This window comes from Theileria equi, chromosome 3, assembly GCF_000342415.1.
Source record: "Theileria equi strain WA chromosome 3, complete sequence".
NCBI lineage: Eukaryota > Apicomplexa > Aconoidasida > Piroplasmida > Theileriidae > Theileria > Theileria equi.
Window position 1 is genome coordinate 1,510,293 of NC_021367.1, and position 14,970 is coordinate 1,525,262.

Sequence of the window (14,970 nt, forward strand, 5' to 3'; positions counted from 1 at the left end):
ATGGGGGTACACACCATGGGGAAAGAATGCACCAGAGGCCAAGAAATCTTTGGAGATATATACTATATGGCATATATAGTCGTTCAAACTAATCCAAATGCGAAAAATTTATAAATTTACTGCGATCCCTCTTAGGTGTAATGCCTGATAATGGATGAATCTCATAGAACATAGATGTAATACCACTTTGATAGCCAAAACTTGTTGTTTCTGTTCTTTTGGCCAGGATTCCATTTCAGCCAGTGTAGCCCTTTGTATGCTAAACATTTTAGTTAGATGGTAAGCTATAGACATACTTCGTCAGTATTTCAGTGTTTTTCAACACCTCTTCTACCAGAACTGCCGAAGCTGGGTGTACTCCTTGACTCATCAGATCCTCAATGCTTGGAATGTTTCCCCTAGGCGGTGTTTCAACCTTAGCACTGGTTACTATAGGTTGCACATTAGGCCTGAAGCCGATTACATCTGGATCATTAAATTGATAAGGGTCATATTCCTGCGGATAAAGTTTATAGTTAAAGAGCATACCTCCGATAATGAAGTAGACGTCGGGGGTATTTGATTGGTAGATGGAACGGAGGGGGTTGTATTTATGTTTTCTTCAATTGCCATGTCTTCAGAATAGTGATCATTGGCTTGGCTTCCTTCTAGGTGGCTCTGAAATATTTTGTATCAGTCAGTTTATTGAAATACCGTGCGTTCTAGCTTATTTATTTGTGCAATTTCTGTATCTATTTTGTTCAATGGCAAAACTGTTTTATCAATTTCATCCAGGAGAAATTGTGAATGTAACAAAGCATAAGTGAGTTGTGGATTGTTTATCAAAAACCTTCTGGCCTCTGATGGAGCAGCTTTAGAAAATTTCTTTAATGATGCAAGAATATAGACAAGTTGTGATGTTGACATTGTATGAATGATGGAGGCAATTTCTGCTGCCATATAATGGTCAATACTATTCTCCAAGGGTATGGATGTGGGTTGAACGTTCATTGTATGAGGAACCATTGGGGGTTGTGAACAAAGTGGATTCTGTTGTGGAATTGGGGGAAACATGTTAATAACACCAGGCATCCCTTCACTATTAAACATCATTATATCTTTGTTAACATCCATATGACCTTCCATACCCATTCCTGTAAGTTTATATGGTTTTTAACAGAGAAATACCTGGTGGAGGAGGGATGCCTTGCATACCCATTGGAACTTGAGGTATCCCGAATATACTCATAGGATTAGAAGGTAACGGAGGGATATTTCGAACATCGTCATAAGATTGATGATCGTTCATCATATTCATCTGTGTATCGCCCATCTATGTCAAATTATACCTTGCAAGCTATGCATAACTTACCATTTGACGATTCACGAGTTATATGTATATCACTTTTTAATTATTCTAACTTTACGCCAAATATTTCATCATTACAAAATTTTCACTATTTTTTAGTCCAAGAAATTTGTTAAATAATTACTAACTACCAGGACGCTAGTGAATTGACCCAACCATCATAATTGATTTATTACCGACTGTTACTCCTTTGGATCAACAATAAGAATATATGTATATATTAATATTGTACAATTGATATACGTCTATACTTAGTAGCAGTAGATACGATGGGCAAGTTTGTGATTTCTCCATACAGTTTTAGCTATTTACACGTTTAAATATAGAATTGATTGGTACCAAGATGAACATTCGATAACTATTATATTATATTATGAGAATATTGTCAAGGAATCCATTCAATACAGTTTAAATGATAGAAATCTCCAAATCCAATTCTTTGATTCATCCGGTATATCATTTTAACCATTAACTCACTTTTGAAAGTTTAATTCCAGACAATTCATCGCAAAGTATTCCTCTAATTCTTTCATCTCATGTGGAGACTCCCGATTTGTCACTGGACAATTTCAAAATAACAACGACCAGTGTTAGTGGATTATCTTATATACTAATTTCTTATAATTTTAAATGATTAATTCAGAAAACAGTCGAATTTAAATTTAGAAAAGTCTCTCGTATGTTTTGGGTCATTGTACTTAACACCTATTTCACATAAATTACAATATCATCAAAATTAATTAATGAGTGTATTTTAGCTGGGTTTTGGCACACACTTGAGGAACAGTCTGAGAAAACGTTCGAATCCAAACACAAAGGGAGAATACCAAATGATAAGGTAAGAAATACAATTAAAATCTCACACTTAACTTAAATTTTTAGTTTAGTGATAAATATTTCGAAACTGAGTTAAAAGAGGAGAATGATGTCGCCCCGGAAGAGAAGTTTTTAAAGTTGTTGCAAGAAATCTATTCTGGCGGTGATGATAATACCAAGCGCGCTATGATAAAATCGTTTGTACGTAATGTTACACTTATTTTAAATATTGAAAATTTAGACTACTTCTTCTGGGCAAGTTCTATCCACAAATTGGGAAGATATGAAAGATGATTGAGGCCTCATTAAAAAATTTCTACATCCTCAACTTTAATGTACAAAAATTCGTTTTTATTTGTATTTATCGTTTAATATGTCTATGGTTGAAGCACACAGTTGACACTTTCCATGGTTTTCTGCTTGTTCTGGATGTATATCCTCCTCTTTTTTCCTTTTGGAATCGTCTTTTCACAGGTGTGTTGGAAATTTATTATTCTATACAGACTTTACATAATGCAGGATAATGAAACATCTTTGTTGGCCGACGATCCTGCTCTCCAATTTGGAGGTTCTGTATCATCCATAGTTAAAGACGCTTCATCATCAATACAAGATATCTCTGATATAAGTAAACAGTCGGATAATCCTGCTAAAGAGGTAAATTTTCCTTGAGAAACCCATTACTTCGTAACCATTGTAGCTTATCAATGAACTTAAAAGCATTCCACCGCCTAGAATAACAAGATCGGGTATATGAATATAGAACTTTTAACCATATGTCAGAAGTAAGAGAAGGTTCAAACGAATCAAAACATAAAAGCAATATAAATCTCTGTCAAAGAGATTATACTATACCGTGCCCCCTGGTATGATTTGATATATATATAACCTCAACTTAGGGATTCACTCACGAATATATTGATAACAAACATCACTGTAATCCACCTGTAGGTTATTCAGGTTATTTTAGTGCTAGCTCAAACATGAACCCCGTAGGTCCTTGTTTGGGTCAAGACATAGTATATACGACAATGGATGCAGTGGAAAAAAGGGAGTTATCTAAGAATTGTCTATTCAATTGGCCTTGTATAAACTGTAAAAGAAAATATTCGACATACTGTCCAGGTTCGTAAAAACATGAAATAAATATGTTATATAGATGAGTGGGAGCTTGAAAATGGTTTATTACTGTTATTATAATGTAGCTAATACAGATATTTCTTTAACTTGCAAACCGACTGTGCATTATAATGGACCATGTAAAAATATCAATTTTTCATTTATCGGTTATAACATTAAAATGCAGAAAGAATGGAGTCGTAAATGCCATTCTTGGTGGCCCTGTTCAGAACCAAAAACAAATTAAAGCCAAACATTAATCTTTTTCCCAATTAAAATTTACCCGAGTGTTTTTACAATGTTTTTCATTCCATTATCCATAATTTTAGGAATTGCTGTTGTGGAGTTTGAGGGTGTGATCTTTTTGGAAATTTTTATATTACCCTCAGCCTTTTTATTTTTAGCAGCTAACTTCATTTCTTCTTTTATTCTATTTTCTATCCTTATCTTTTTACACTTGTCAACAGATTGAACAAATCCCCAAACATGCCCGAATAATTCATTTGGTTTTACTTTATCTATTTCTTTTTCTGTGTAACCTAGATACTTTGCCGTATCTTTAAAGGTCATCACAACCTCCTTATACTGTTCAGAAATAACTAGGATTTTTGGCTCCGCATCACGTAAGAATTCGTTCATAATGGATGAAAATTGATCCTTGAAATCTTTTGACTTTTCTGAAACAGAAATTGCATTCTTAATTTTAGTAATGTCTGTCTTGAATCTATTCATCTGTTCTTCAACTACAGCTATATCGATTTTGGTACAATCTTCACAACTTTTTAATTCATCAATAATTTCTAAAATACTTTCGTCCTCGTCAGCAGCCATGTCACAAATATATTGTAGCAATGTTTTTGGAGGTTTTGTTGTGGTTCTAAAGTCATTTAACTTGGCAAATGTTGTTGGTTTGAACCCTTCTGCGTTGCCCTTTTTTGGATCGCCTTCGTTGAGGGTGTTACCGATGTTTAATATAAAATGCGAAAGTACATTTAGTTTGTCACTAGACATGATTGCTTCACAACCCTCCATTATTGATTCCAACGGTACAGATATCTCATTGTAATTATCTTTAAATAGCAATGCGATGTGATGAGCTTCGAGTCTTTGTTTTAAGATGGGTATTCCAAGTAATACAGCGACAAATTGCTCCGGGCGATCGACCATAGTCAAATCACCCCCTATGAATGCTATTATTATAAAAGAGAATCTTACCTGATTTAACAAACTCCGAAACTATACTGCATTCTTCGGGTGTGGGTATTAACAGCAATAGACTTTCAGTGGCATCTACTGTCAATATGGCCGGATCCAGATCTATTATTGCTTCACGTAATTCTTTAAATGTATATTTACTAAATTTTGATAGCCCTATATTCATGTTGTAAGATCTTTTGGAATCGGGTAATAGCTGTATCATCTTTGGTTTCGTGGAAACTTGTTCCTTCTCTTTTGGTACGCTCTTAGCAAAGGATTCTTCTAATTCCTGTTTTTTAATACTTGGAGTTATCTTTTGCTTTGTAAATATTGTTCCCTTTACGTCATCACCATAAATAGGATCCCAAAAAAATCTCCGTGTCTTCGAATTATCAGCTACTGTTGATTTAGTTTTTTGCTTAGCTTTCAACAAAGGTGAGGGACTAGGAGGAGGAGGTGGTCCTTTCATTCCTTTGCCTTTAATGGCTGGAGGAGCCTTCTTTTTGGAAATCGGAGCGATTTTCGGGGGCGCCTTCTTAACAGATACTTCTTTTGCCTGTTTTTCCTTTTCTAGTATCTCACTTTGTTCCTTTATATTTTTCAAGACAGAAGATGGAATATTAAGAGAAATTCCAGATGTCAAGCTATTTCCAATTGAGTCTACAGAACCAAGTAACTTCCCGAATCCTAATTCTGTAAGTCCTTGTCCCATTAATAAATTGCGACATCCCTCTAACTCACCTTCTGAGACACTTTTGACTTCTTTAATTCCATATTTTCTGGAAAAATCGTTCTCAATACATGATTTAGCCAATGTCAAAGATATAATATCAATTTGCCACGGAACGTAGGCTATCGGTGATCCAGTATCATCCATCAACAAACAGCTTTCAATGCCATCCTCTTTTTTTACAAGTTTTAATAACCTTACCTTTTGAACAAAATCATCCGGAATTTTGTCATCAAGTGATTTCAAGTTCAACGGTAAATCCCTTGGTTTATCAACAAGAGTCGCACTGACAGTAGGGATTGGTATAATAAAATCTCTTATACACTTATTATTACAATTGTTTTCTTCGATATCTGATAAGGTTGTATCAGAATTCAAATCAGAACTACTAGATAACGGTGACCGCATTACTTTGGGTTGCGAAGAAACAATTTTAACAATACCTTTTTTTGATAGAGCTCTTGAAATTCTCTGTGCAGCCGCAGATTTTCGAAGAGTTGTTGGTTTTATTTCAGGTATTATATTTTGTTTTACCTTCAAATTGGCTAAGGAACCAATTTTTGCCAAGAACTTTGCATTTGAGCCCTTTGAATCGTCTTTATTTTTTATCATTTCATACAGCGTGATTTCAACAGGTTCAGGTTCTATTTTTGTTCCTTTCGGTTTAATCTCCGGTTTTACTGTATTCTTTCTTTCCATTTCTTGAACTCTTTCTTTAACTGACAATGAACTCCTCAAATGAGGCTCCTTTGTTTTTATACCATCAGATTCTGTAACTTGATTGGTACCGAGATCCTTTTCCATATTCCTGTCAGAGCTTATACCTTTATCGTCAGTATTTGAAAGGTTTATTTTCGATGATTCTTTTAATTTATCCAGAAATGTGCTATGATATATAGCTGGATTGGGAACAAATATTGGTTTATCATAGAAGCCTTTTAAAATTACATTGTCATTTTCAGTGAGGGGTATGAAGAGTAACACATTTTCAGGGAGTGAGGAACCTTTTGATATTACATCACCCCCAGCGGTTACTTCAGGAGGAACGAGTCCCCATTCGGTAAACAAATCCACAGCATCCTGATTGCACTCCATAAGAGGTTGACCCTCATTAAGAAATAACTTCCCACGATAAAGGCGAGGTATATTAATAATAGGCAGTCTTTTATTGCTATATTGTATGAATATTTTTTTTGATAGCTCTACCAGTTCTTCTTTTGGAATTATATAATTTGATGTAGATTCTACTCTTCTTATTGGTACGTTGTAATGATTATTTTTATTGCAATATAAGGCCTGTATCCTAGCGATTTCAATATTTGGATTTGGTGTATCAATTTGTTTTTCATAGGATTTTCTAATTTCAACCTTTTCTTCCTCTTTTTGCTTTAATTCCTTTACAACTATATCAGAATCTAAATCTTCCAAAAGTTGTTTTACCGATAAAGTTGACTGATGTTGTTTACCCAATTTTTCACATCGTCTTGTATAAACTTCACGATATATAGAAGCCGCAGCACTATAATTATTGAGGCTGTGTAGGCAAGACCCTATGGATAACAATATATCCTGAATAGAAGAATGTTTACGATCTTTATAAATTCTCATTTTCATATCAATAGCTATAAAAAGTTGATGTAATGCATCAACTGGGTTATTTAACAACCGGTAAATAATTCCAACATTACAATATGCATTTGCTACCTTAATATTAGGCACTTCTGCATCATAATCACCCAGATTCTTTTTTTGTATTTCTAGAGCCTTAATTGCCAATGGAAGCGCCTTCAAATATTGTTTGCTTCTCAACATGTATATGCATACATTATTTATCGCATTGCTTAGTTTCATGTCTTCTTGACCATATATTTTGGAAATCAATACTAAATACTTAGAAAAGAACAATTCGGCATCTTTCCACATACCATAACAACTTAAAACTTCGGCGAATGTATAGAGTATATCAGGGAATATTTTTTTATCACAATTAATTATAGTATGGTGATCTCCCTGTTCATCCTTTTTGCTATCATCATAGTATAACAGAGTATTTTCCACAAGAAAGCGAAGTTCATCCAAATGTTCCTTTCCCCTATCATACTTACCAAATTGAGCATAACATTTACTTAATATTAAGAGTTCCATAGCCATTTCTCCGCTCAATGGCACCCTTTTAATTTCCATATGAAACTTTTTCGCTAGAAGTAGAGAATAGTGTGATTGTATCAAAGCGTCACCATAATTCTGTGTTGAAAAATTTTTTAATGACATCGTTCGCAGTTGCATTCTTGTAGCTAGAGCCTCTCTGAAGAGCAGCGATCCTGAACTCCTTTCTAATTTTTTTATTATATTGATTGCCTCATTTATCTTATCTGGCAAATTACTACTACATTTGACATCGGTAAATGAACCAGAGAGCATAGCTTGTCTCTCTGAAGGAGTCTGTGTATTCCTCCTCTTTTCCAAATCCATCCGTATGGATAGACCAAGCGCACAAGGAGAAATATTACAATCTCTATTCATGGATAAATCCTTTATTGCAGAAGTGATGTTAATTTTGTCCATATTAGAGAAATTGGTCTCTAGACCATCCTCATGATCTATGTACTCCATTTCTGTTCAGATCCACTATATGTCTAAGAATCCGACTAAAATATTGCAAAAATTAAATGTAATTTACTGGCGGTTTCCATCTATATAATTTGTCTAGACGCAAAACAGCAGGGGCCTTTATAATAAAGATGTGTAGATGCAACTCGAAAGTTTATGGAATGTGTAAAGATTAAATAGAATAACCAGATTTAAAACAATGGAAAAATATTATACAAAGAAAATGCGAGTGGAAGAAATTAAATAATAGTAGCTGCGTGGATCTGCCCGTAGCTATGCACACAAATCTGACAACTGATAGATAATGCATTATGTATTAGATGTTATAAGTGTAAACACAATTTTTATTACAGGACGTTGCATCCTTTGGATATTCGAATGAGTTCGGAATTGTTATAGTGATTCATCAGACACTCATGGACAAATGGTTTGATAAATTTCTTAATTAGGATGGATTCCTTTTCATTCTTTAGATTGTAGATTCCATTTTTACCTAAGTTTATTGTATTCATATTTGTAACATATAAACTCACCCAAATTGATGAAATTTTCTATGAGCTTAGCTAGCACAAGTGAAAACTCTAAGGAATATGGTGGGCCGCAATATTTCAATATATTAGAAATGAATGTTCGGCTTATACTGCGATCAACAAGATTCATCTACAGGTTATCGGTGTGAATAAATATTAACAAACTATGGAATCGAATATAGCAATTGTTGGTATACATTGTTTTTCAAATCTTGCAATGTAAACCAATAGGTCAACTATAGCTTCCAATCTCTATATTCCAAAATTTCTCTTATGAATGCGCAAACCTCCAATTTTTTGTTTCCATCTTCGATATCCTCACTAACATAACACTTACAAATATCTCTAAATTATGTTTAAATTCAGATGAAAAACTAACCTAAGAAGTAAAACAATAACGTTCCTCTTAACCGGATGTCTGTTTGCGATATTTTTCAAAAGTAGAATTTTTATATTACAAAGTGCGTTTATGCTCCCCTTAATTTTAACTTCCTGTGTTATATATGCTATAACTACAGAGGCTGCGATGTTTGTTGTAATAAAATTGTGCATTTCATATTCAGACTCCACTCTATTCTTCTCTTGGCTACGAATCAAGAAGTATAACTGGTATAATTCATTCATTGCTACTACTTTTAACTTGTTAAATTTTGCTCTAAATGATGAATACAAATCCCTCATTTCATCAATTCTTTTCTTAGATATATTTCTAGAAGGTCCTAGTCTACTTTCTTCATTGAGGTTATTGTATATAGCACTTTCTAGAGTGCTTTTAATTTCCATATATTCACTTTCAATGTCATAATCAGGGTGTTTTCCATCATCTAATTTACCAATATCACAAGAATCGTCCATTTTTTCAGTAGTAATATGATCCATTCGATATGCTGTAACTTGCGATAGATCCTTTGAGGACAGGATAGAGTCTGAGGATGTCACTGGAGAGTTAGTATTACTATTCCAAGCTTTGTGTATTCCTGACCTATGACTCTTACTACTATTTCGGTTGTCACTAGGTAAGGAAGAATCAGAAATTTGGTCATCTATATTTATCTCATCATCACTAACGGATGGGGGTTCCATATCAAATATATCAGAATTTGAATCATAACTTTCATAATCAAAATTATTTTCAACACCATTATCTCTGTTATTTTCCATCTGTTCCAAAGGATCTTCATCGTTTGGTAAGTAAAACTGTTGCCAAACCTCACGTTGAGGCATTCTCTTGATAACGCTACAAATTTTCTCCTCGTAATGAAAGTAGAGCATTTCATATGGTGATATTATTGTGAGCAAAGCGAGTAAATTTGTGTATTGTTTTACACTGTAAGAATCCAGAATAATGTGTTTACTTGAGAAATCATCAATCAATAAATTTAGCAAATTACTCTCACGAATTGCTTCCAGTGGTGGCATTTCTGGTGCATTCCTTAGGCGCATATACTCATTTCTCTTTTTAGTATCACCGTACTGAGATACTGATTGGTCAAAAAATTCATCAGGGGTCGAATCTTTGTCTTCATTTAAATTTATAAGTTTCGGTTCGGATGGCTGGCGCTCAAATAGCAAAAACCCATATTTATCAAATGCACTTAATGTTCTAGTCAATTCTTCGGAAAAATCACATACATCTTGACTGTTTAGGTGGGAATTTTTAGTTTGATGAACTGACGTTAGTCTTTTAAAAGATGTATGCAAAGTCGGAAATCTTGCGAAGTTTGTCATCAGTAAATGAATCTGGGATACGGACCAATCAATTAATAAATGCTCATTATTGCTTGTAGTATTGAGTGAATCATTATTTGGATGAAGTGTAGCCTTAGATATAAGTTGAGATAATCTTCTACAACCTCTCAAATCAATTCTCCACTGATAAATAAAGTGTAATAGTGCCTGAGAATATATATAAGCATTCTCAGCATGCCAAAACAAGGGACTTATTGATCCAAAAGTATCAAAATCAATGGAATCTAGCAGTTCATCCTTCAATAAAAATTTTCTTATTTCTTCAGATATTCTTAGGGTAAAAACACTAAAATTACTGGTTATACGAGATAATCCTTCATTTTTCAATCCATTTTTTTCCATTTTGATGTAAGAATTGAAATTATTCATATAATCTTGATACCAGGATGATAAAAATTCATCCTTCGGTTTATCCCTGTAAATCTTTAACATTTGCGATACTACCATAGGTGACTGAAGGGTTTATGTTGTTACAATATTAATTAAATACCTTCATTAGATTCCAATATAATTCAGGTGGATTCCAACTTCCGTGATTTCCCTTGTCTTCCATATACACACCTAATGAAATAGTAATCAAACTAAAATATTTCTTACGCATTTTTTCTGTATCATATTTTGTTGTCAAATAGGATATAAGAGCTTCATTTATCTATGCATGTCAAAGTTAAGTTAACGAAGTTGGATAAACATACAATGTTCACTGTTCCTCCGTGAAATATCTTCTCATCTTTTAGTCCTATATTTTAACAAAATTTGTCGCAAATAGATAAAGCATACCAGAATTGCAAGAACCCTTATTAAAGTTGGTGAATTCGTCAATCCAGCAGGCACAAACTTCACAAAGCCAAGAATAGCCAACATAACCATCGACAAGTGTGTTCAAAACATTTCTATTTAACTTTTTCACAAACTCATCAGTTGTTTTACCAACATGTTTATTACCCAAATTTTTATTAGAGTCAAGTTCAATGTTATCTTGACAATAGAGATATGATATTACCTTCTTGATATGATAAAAAACGGAATCATCCATAATAGCATCCGGGCTCTCAATAAACATCTTTGATCCTAAAAATTCGTTTTATATGCAGATATTTCGTAAATGTACTATTATATTCGTCCTTAGTAACGCTGATGAGTTCCAGCCCATCCTGTTGAGTCAAACTCCCAGGTTCTGGGCCCTTTTCCATTATAAAAAGTTATCAGTGTAGATGCGTATCATAAATAACTCTATTATACCATGAATGGTAAAGTGGATGCATACACACTACTAATATGGTGAAGTGACACTGGGATCACATCCGGCATGACAATAACAATCATTTGTATTAAAAGGTTAATTCAAAAACGCATTTTTATACCTTTAGTTTAATACTGATGAAACAAACTTATGGATCAGTGGGAATTCCCGTCCTGCAGTGTCTGCTATGATCGTCTATTATCGAATTTGTGTCTTATTCCCGAATGTGGACACATATATCATCAAGAATGGTATATATGTGTGTTAAATATGTGAGCAAAATTCATATAGCATACAACTCTGGCTAGAAAAAATAACTTCACGGACTAGCGGATGCCCGCTGTGCAGAAAACCAATAAATATCAACACAATCATAACATTAAAATATGATATTATTAGAATGCCAGGTATTTAAAATCTTTTACAGCAATCTTCTATCCGTAATACTTTAGCCAAAGCTTCTCATGAAGTTGACACGGAAACAGCACACACATCCCTGGATAATAATGTTCGTTTTCCTATATAGTCATTTGTTTACACAGTATGAGCTAAAAATTCGACTGGAAAGAGCTATTTCTGATAATTTAGACCTAAGAAATGAAAAATTGGAACTTGAGGTATTTCAAATTATATAAATTTAAATCCTCAGGCTGAAAAATTACGACTATTTGAAGAATTGGATAAAAATATAAAAGAAAATGAGACAATAGTGGAACGAAATAAGGATTTGAAGCTATCCCAAGCTGCCAATAAAACAACAATTAATAGACTGAATGAAATTATCTCCGAGCAAAAGGCAGAAATCGAAAAGTTTAAATCTGTCAACAATTAGTTAGTTTGTTGTTACATCCGTATATCTGTATGCAGCCTTGAGAATGAAGAAAAAAACCATCTTACTTCTGATAATGTAAATGGATTTTTAAATGCACTAAACACTAAGGAAAAAATTGTATTTTTAAACAATCGCATAATAGAACTAGAGCAAGTTAATAAAACATTATATGATTTGCGTGACAACTGGAAAAGAGAATGTAATTCCATAAACCAAGACTATCTTGCACTGGAAAGGTATAATAGCTACAAAAATATTAAAAATTTAAACTTATTTACTAACCATTTTTAGGGAATACAAGCGCTTGTTATTCTCACACAAACCTCGTTCTGAGACAGATCAATCAATTACTCCAACAAAAGCGCTAAACAAAGCACCATTCGAGTTGAACAAGTCTGCATTGAGAGAGAGAAAGCAACTCCCTATTAACAACACCCTCGGCATCAAAAGCGAAGTATCACCAAGAAATACTAACCTATGGCCTCAAAATAAATTACACTCAAATAAAAATAGATCTACTCCACCACTAAACTCAAAAAGGAAAGAGAATAGCCATCTGGGAAACAATAGAACTAAACTCAAAAATAAAATTGACAGTCAAGCAGAATATAAAACACCCACGAGAATCACGATATATAATTTCTTCAAATCGCAAAATAACTAGTCAAATCTTTGTATGATTTCTAGGCTATATGATATATGAATAGAAAAGTTAAAAATCAGCCGAGGTATTAAACTCAACGTCTCCTAATGATCTGAGTGGCGTTGTCTGGATAAATTCACAAGATTCTTCAATATTATCCTAAAACAATGTATATTGTTAAAGTAAACCTACAGTCTCGTTAATTGTGAGAAAATAATTCTGTGAGTGAGGGTGGCTATACTCGGAATTAGTCAACTGACTTATAGGTACATTGTCAATCGGTTCAAAGTCTGTCCTCTGAGATTGATTGGGACATGGCTCATTGCTTTTATCATACACAACCATTACTTCGTCGCAAGGAACATCCGTCAGCCCATCGATTTTTCTCTGAACCTTGTTAACCAAATCGGTAATATTGTAAAATTTTGCATCAGATAATATAGATTGGTAAATAAACAAATCGTCCGGCACGAACAGCTCTCCATTTCTCAAGTAATTGAGAATATATTGAAAAATATTTCCATCTCGATCTACGAAGATGCTAATAAAATCGCCAGGATTAACGGTTGAAATATTTACATAACCCTCAAAACACTTATCATCATTACTAAAATCGATACCCTTGATTACACCAACGACATACTTGTACAAATAGGAATTTTTATCCCGCGATAATGTTGAAAGTGTGGTAGTATATCTAATACCTCCAACATTAATGTTTACAACCTGGTTATTCAGAAAGGGTTTTGTCTTTATATCATCATAACGTATAGTATCTTTTATATTTGGTTCAGATAAACACGTATATGTGCTAGAATCAATGGTTGGTGGGCAAAAGTTATTATTTACACCCCTAAAATAAAAATCGTAGTCAGATCTCTTCTTCTTCGGCGTCTGCATTTCTTTGCACTTGATTTATTATTAAAACTGCATCTCAAAATAGTAGATAATAATAGGAATATCGATTACTTTCAAGTTGTTTGTAAGGCAACACCACAAGACTGCACATTAGCACACACAAACAGCACTTATCACTTATATTCAGTACAATATTAGGCTTTATAACGTCTTATGTTCAGGAACATTGTGCCTAGTTTGTTAAACATTAGTTCACTTGTTATAATAATAGTATGTGGCCGACATTATTGCGGACCCAGGTACAACTTTAAACATTCTGGGCCCTATACCAATGAAAAATCCACGCATTCCATAGTTTTTGTTCAATCGTCTAAATTCCGATAGCACGGTAGATTTTTTTAGGCACCTATGATCTAATCCAGCAGCCTGTATAATGTATATATATATGTTTGGTGTGGATAATGCTGAGCGAACCTGTATGTTTGTCTTTATTATATCAAATGGTTGTGAGAAAATTGTTGCGATAATCGATGAAAATGTTCCAGAAATAAACGGTATGTACATACTTTCCATCTGCGTTAGTTCCCTTTCCCTGAATCGTTCCATCCTACAACCAAATTAGATTTCCCATAGTAGCATACCCAGTTATTTTCTTATAGAGAAACTCATTTATAGGCCAATGGAAAGTAGAGAAGGGTATGTCCCTAATAAGAGTTGGATATGATCCCTTATACAATGAAAAAAAACCCTTCGATTTAGCAACTTCTTTAAATGATGGTACCTTGTTTCCATAAAGATTAGCTTGAGAATATGTTCTCATACAATCAAGTGGTTGTACGAATACCATCGTGACTAATCTGGACAATAGACTTGCTATAGGTGTGCTAACGTCATGTTTCAAACTATCATAAGTATACAAAAAGATAGCGTGTCCAACTATTGTCATAGGAATCGACCAATGGAGGCCTATATTGATGTTGTTATATCAGAACGTCAAGAATACCTATCCAGAAGCTTAGAGACCCATTATTTCTATGAATATGTTTTATAACATCTATTGTTGATAGCTTAGTGCGATTGTTTGATAACGTCTTGTTGTAGTACCAGTAATTTTTAATAACATCCGATGGAGTACAAATCAAATTTATCAAGATGCCTGGACCAAAATGTATGGAATCTAGATAATAGATCGACAAACCTCCAGGTATTGTACCCTTTAGAATTTTATAAATACTAGGAGCTTCATTCTCCGAAACTTCCATTTCAAACCAGAGAATGGCTTATATTCCATCCAT

The 14,970-nt window shown here is 33.7% G+C and overlaps 9 protein-coding genes across 9 annotated transcripts, besides 1 other annotated feature; 3 read left to right on the forward strand and 6 right to left on the reverse strand.

Moving 5' to 3' along the window:
- Positions 1 to 81: 81 nt before the first annotated feature.
- On the reverse strand, positions 82 to 1,454 carry BEWA_007530 (hypothetical protein). The gene is made up of 7 exons (XM_004830953.1): positions 1,352 to 1,454; positions 1,168 to 1,312; positions 694 to 1,133; positions 529 to 657; positions 297 to 496; positions 184 to 259; positions 82 to 144 (listed from the first exon to the last, which is right to left on the reverse strand). Exons 1-7 carry the CDS (start codon positions 1,352 to 1,354, stop codon positions 109 to 111), a joined length of 1,029 nt encoding a protein of 342 aa, XP_004831010.1. The 5' UTR covers positions 1,355 to 1,454; the 3' UTR covers positions 82 to 108.
- A 163-nt stretch (positions 1,455 to 1,617) lies between these two features.
- Positions 1,618 to 2,462, forward strand: BEWA_007540 (hypothetical protein; the record flags this gene model as incomplete). Its single annotated transcript, XM_004830954.1, has 7 exons — positions 1,618 to 1,625; positions 1,675 to 1,799; positions 1,846 to 1,937; positions 1,992 to 2,025; positions 2,107 to 2,186; positions 2,231 to 2,365; positions 2,406 to 2,462. 7 exons carry the CDS (start codon positions 1,618 to 1,620, stop codon positions 2,460 to 2,462), a joined length of 531 nt encoding a protein of 176 aa, XP_004831011.1.
- Positions 2,463 to 2,677: 215 nt separating this feature from the next.
- Positions 2,678 to 3,364, forward strand: BEWA_007550 (hypothetical protein; the record flags this gene model as incomplete). Its single annotated transcript, XM_004830955.1, has 6 exons — positions 2,678 to 2,821; positions 2,865 to 2,913; positions 2,948 to 3,030; positions 3,064 to 3,124; positions 3,161 to 3,289; positions 3,324 to 3,364. The coding sequence occupies 6 exons, from the start codon at positions 2,678 to 2,680 to the stop codon at positions 3,362 to 3,364; spliced, it is 507 nt and encodes a 168-aa protein (XP_004831012.1).
- Positions 3,365 to 3,562: 198 nt separating this feature from the next.
- BEWA_007560 (formin 2 domain-containing protein) lies at positions 3,563 to 7,823 on the reverse strand (the record flags this gene model as incomplete). The annotated part of the gene is made up of 2 exons (XM_004830956.1): positions 3,563 to 4,464; positions 4,499 to 7,823. The coding sequence occupies 2 exons, from the start codon at positions 7,821 to 7,823 to the stop codon at positions 3,563 to 3,565; spliced, it is 4,227 nt and encodes a 1,408-aa protein (XP_004831013.1).
- A 344-nt stretch (positions 7,824 to 8,167) lies between these two features.
- Positions 8,168 to 11,292, reverse strand: BEWA_007570 (hypothetical protein; the record flags this gene model as incomplete). The annotated part of the gene is made up of 10 exons (XM_004830957.1): positions 8,168 to 8,313; positions 8,354 to 8,480; positions 8,516 to 8,602; positions 8,638 to 8,695; positions 8,730 to 10,552; positions 10,590 to 10,660; positions 10,697 to 10,751; positions 10,795 to 10,838; positions 10,880 to 11,170; positions 11,211 to 11,292. The coding sequence occupies 10 exons, from the start codon at positions 11,290 to 11,292 to the stop codon at positions 8,168 to 8,170; spliced, it is 2,784 nt and encodes a 927-aa protein (XP_004831014.1).
- Positions 11,293 to 11,742: 450 nt separating this feature from the next.
- On the forward strand, positions 11,743 to 12,838 carry BEWA_007580 (hypothetical protein; the record flags this gene model as incomplete). Its single annotated transcript, XM_004830958.1, has 6 exons — positions 11,743 to 11,749; positions 11,795 to 11,850; positions 11,885 to 11,959; positions 11,992 to 12,173; positions 12,210 to 12,410; positions 12,466 to 12,838. The coding sequence occupies 6 exons, from the start codon at positions 11,743 to 11,745 to the stop codon at positions 12,836 to 12,838; spliced, it is 894 nt and encodes a 297-aa protein (XP_004831015.1).
- Positions 12,424 to 12,451: a sequence feature (AT_rich).
- Positions 12,469 to 13,786, reverse strand: BEWA_007590 (potassium channel tetramerization domain-containing protein). Its single transcript, XM_004830959.1, has 2 exons — positions 13,010 to 13,786; positions 12,469 to 12,976 (listed from the first exon to the last, which is right to left on the reverse strand). The coding sequence occupies exons 1-2, from the start codon at positions 13,715 to 13,717 to the stop codon at positions 12,887 to 12,889; spliced, it is 798 nt and encodes a 265-aa protein (XP_004831016.1). The 5' UTR covers positions 13,718 to 13,786; the 3' UTR covers positions 12,469 to 12,886.
- Positions 13,787 to 13,927: 141 nt separating this feature from the next.
- Positions 13,928 to 14,621, reverse strand: BEWA_007600 (mitochondrial carrier protein, putative; the record flags this gene model as incomplete). The annotated part of the gene is made up of 3 exons (XM_004830960.1): positions 13,928 to 14,101; positions 14,150 to 14,282; positions 14,317 to 14,621. The coding sequence occupies 3 exons, from the start codon at positions 14,619 to 14,621 to the stop codon at positions 13,928 to 13,930; spliced, it is 612 nt and encodes a 203-aa protein (XP_004831017.1).
- A 34-nt stretch (positions 14,622 to 14,655) lies between these two features.
- BEWA_007610 (hypothetical protein) lies at positions 14,656 to 14,937 on the reverse strand (the record flags this gene model as incomplete). The annotated part of the gene is made up of 2 exons (XM_004830961.1): positions 14,656 to 14,831; positions 14,874 to 14,937. 2 exons carry the CDS (start codon positions 14,935 to 14,937, stop codon positions 14,656 to 14,658), a joined length of 240 nt encoding a protein of 79 aa, XP_004831018.1.
- Between the last annotated feature and the right edge of the window lie 33 nt (positions 14,938 to 14,970).

Excerpts from the sequence above, each read along its gene's own strand:
- BEWA_007590 (XM_004830959.1), bottom strand. The coding sequence starts at position 13,717 with ATGCAGACGCCGAAGAAGAAGAGATCTGACTACGATTTTTATTTTAGG. Across the intron at positions 12,977-13,009 it reads TTCTCACAATTAACGAGACT|GATAATATTGAAGAATCTTG; the intron begins GTAGGTTTACTT and ends ACATTGTTTTAG.
- BEWA_007530 (XM_004830953.1), bottom strand. Across the intron at positions 658-693 it reads TAAATAAGCTAGAACGCACG|AGCCACCTAGAAGGAAGCCA; the intron begins GTATTTCAATAA and ends AAAATATTTCAG. Across the intron at positions 497-528 it reads CGTCTACTTCATTATCGGAG|GAATATGACCCTTATCAATT; the intron begins GTATGCTCTTTA and ends CTTTATCCGCAG.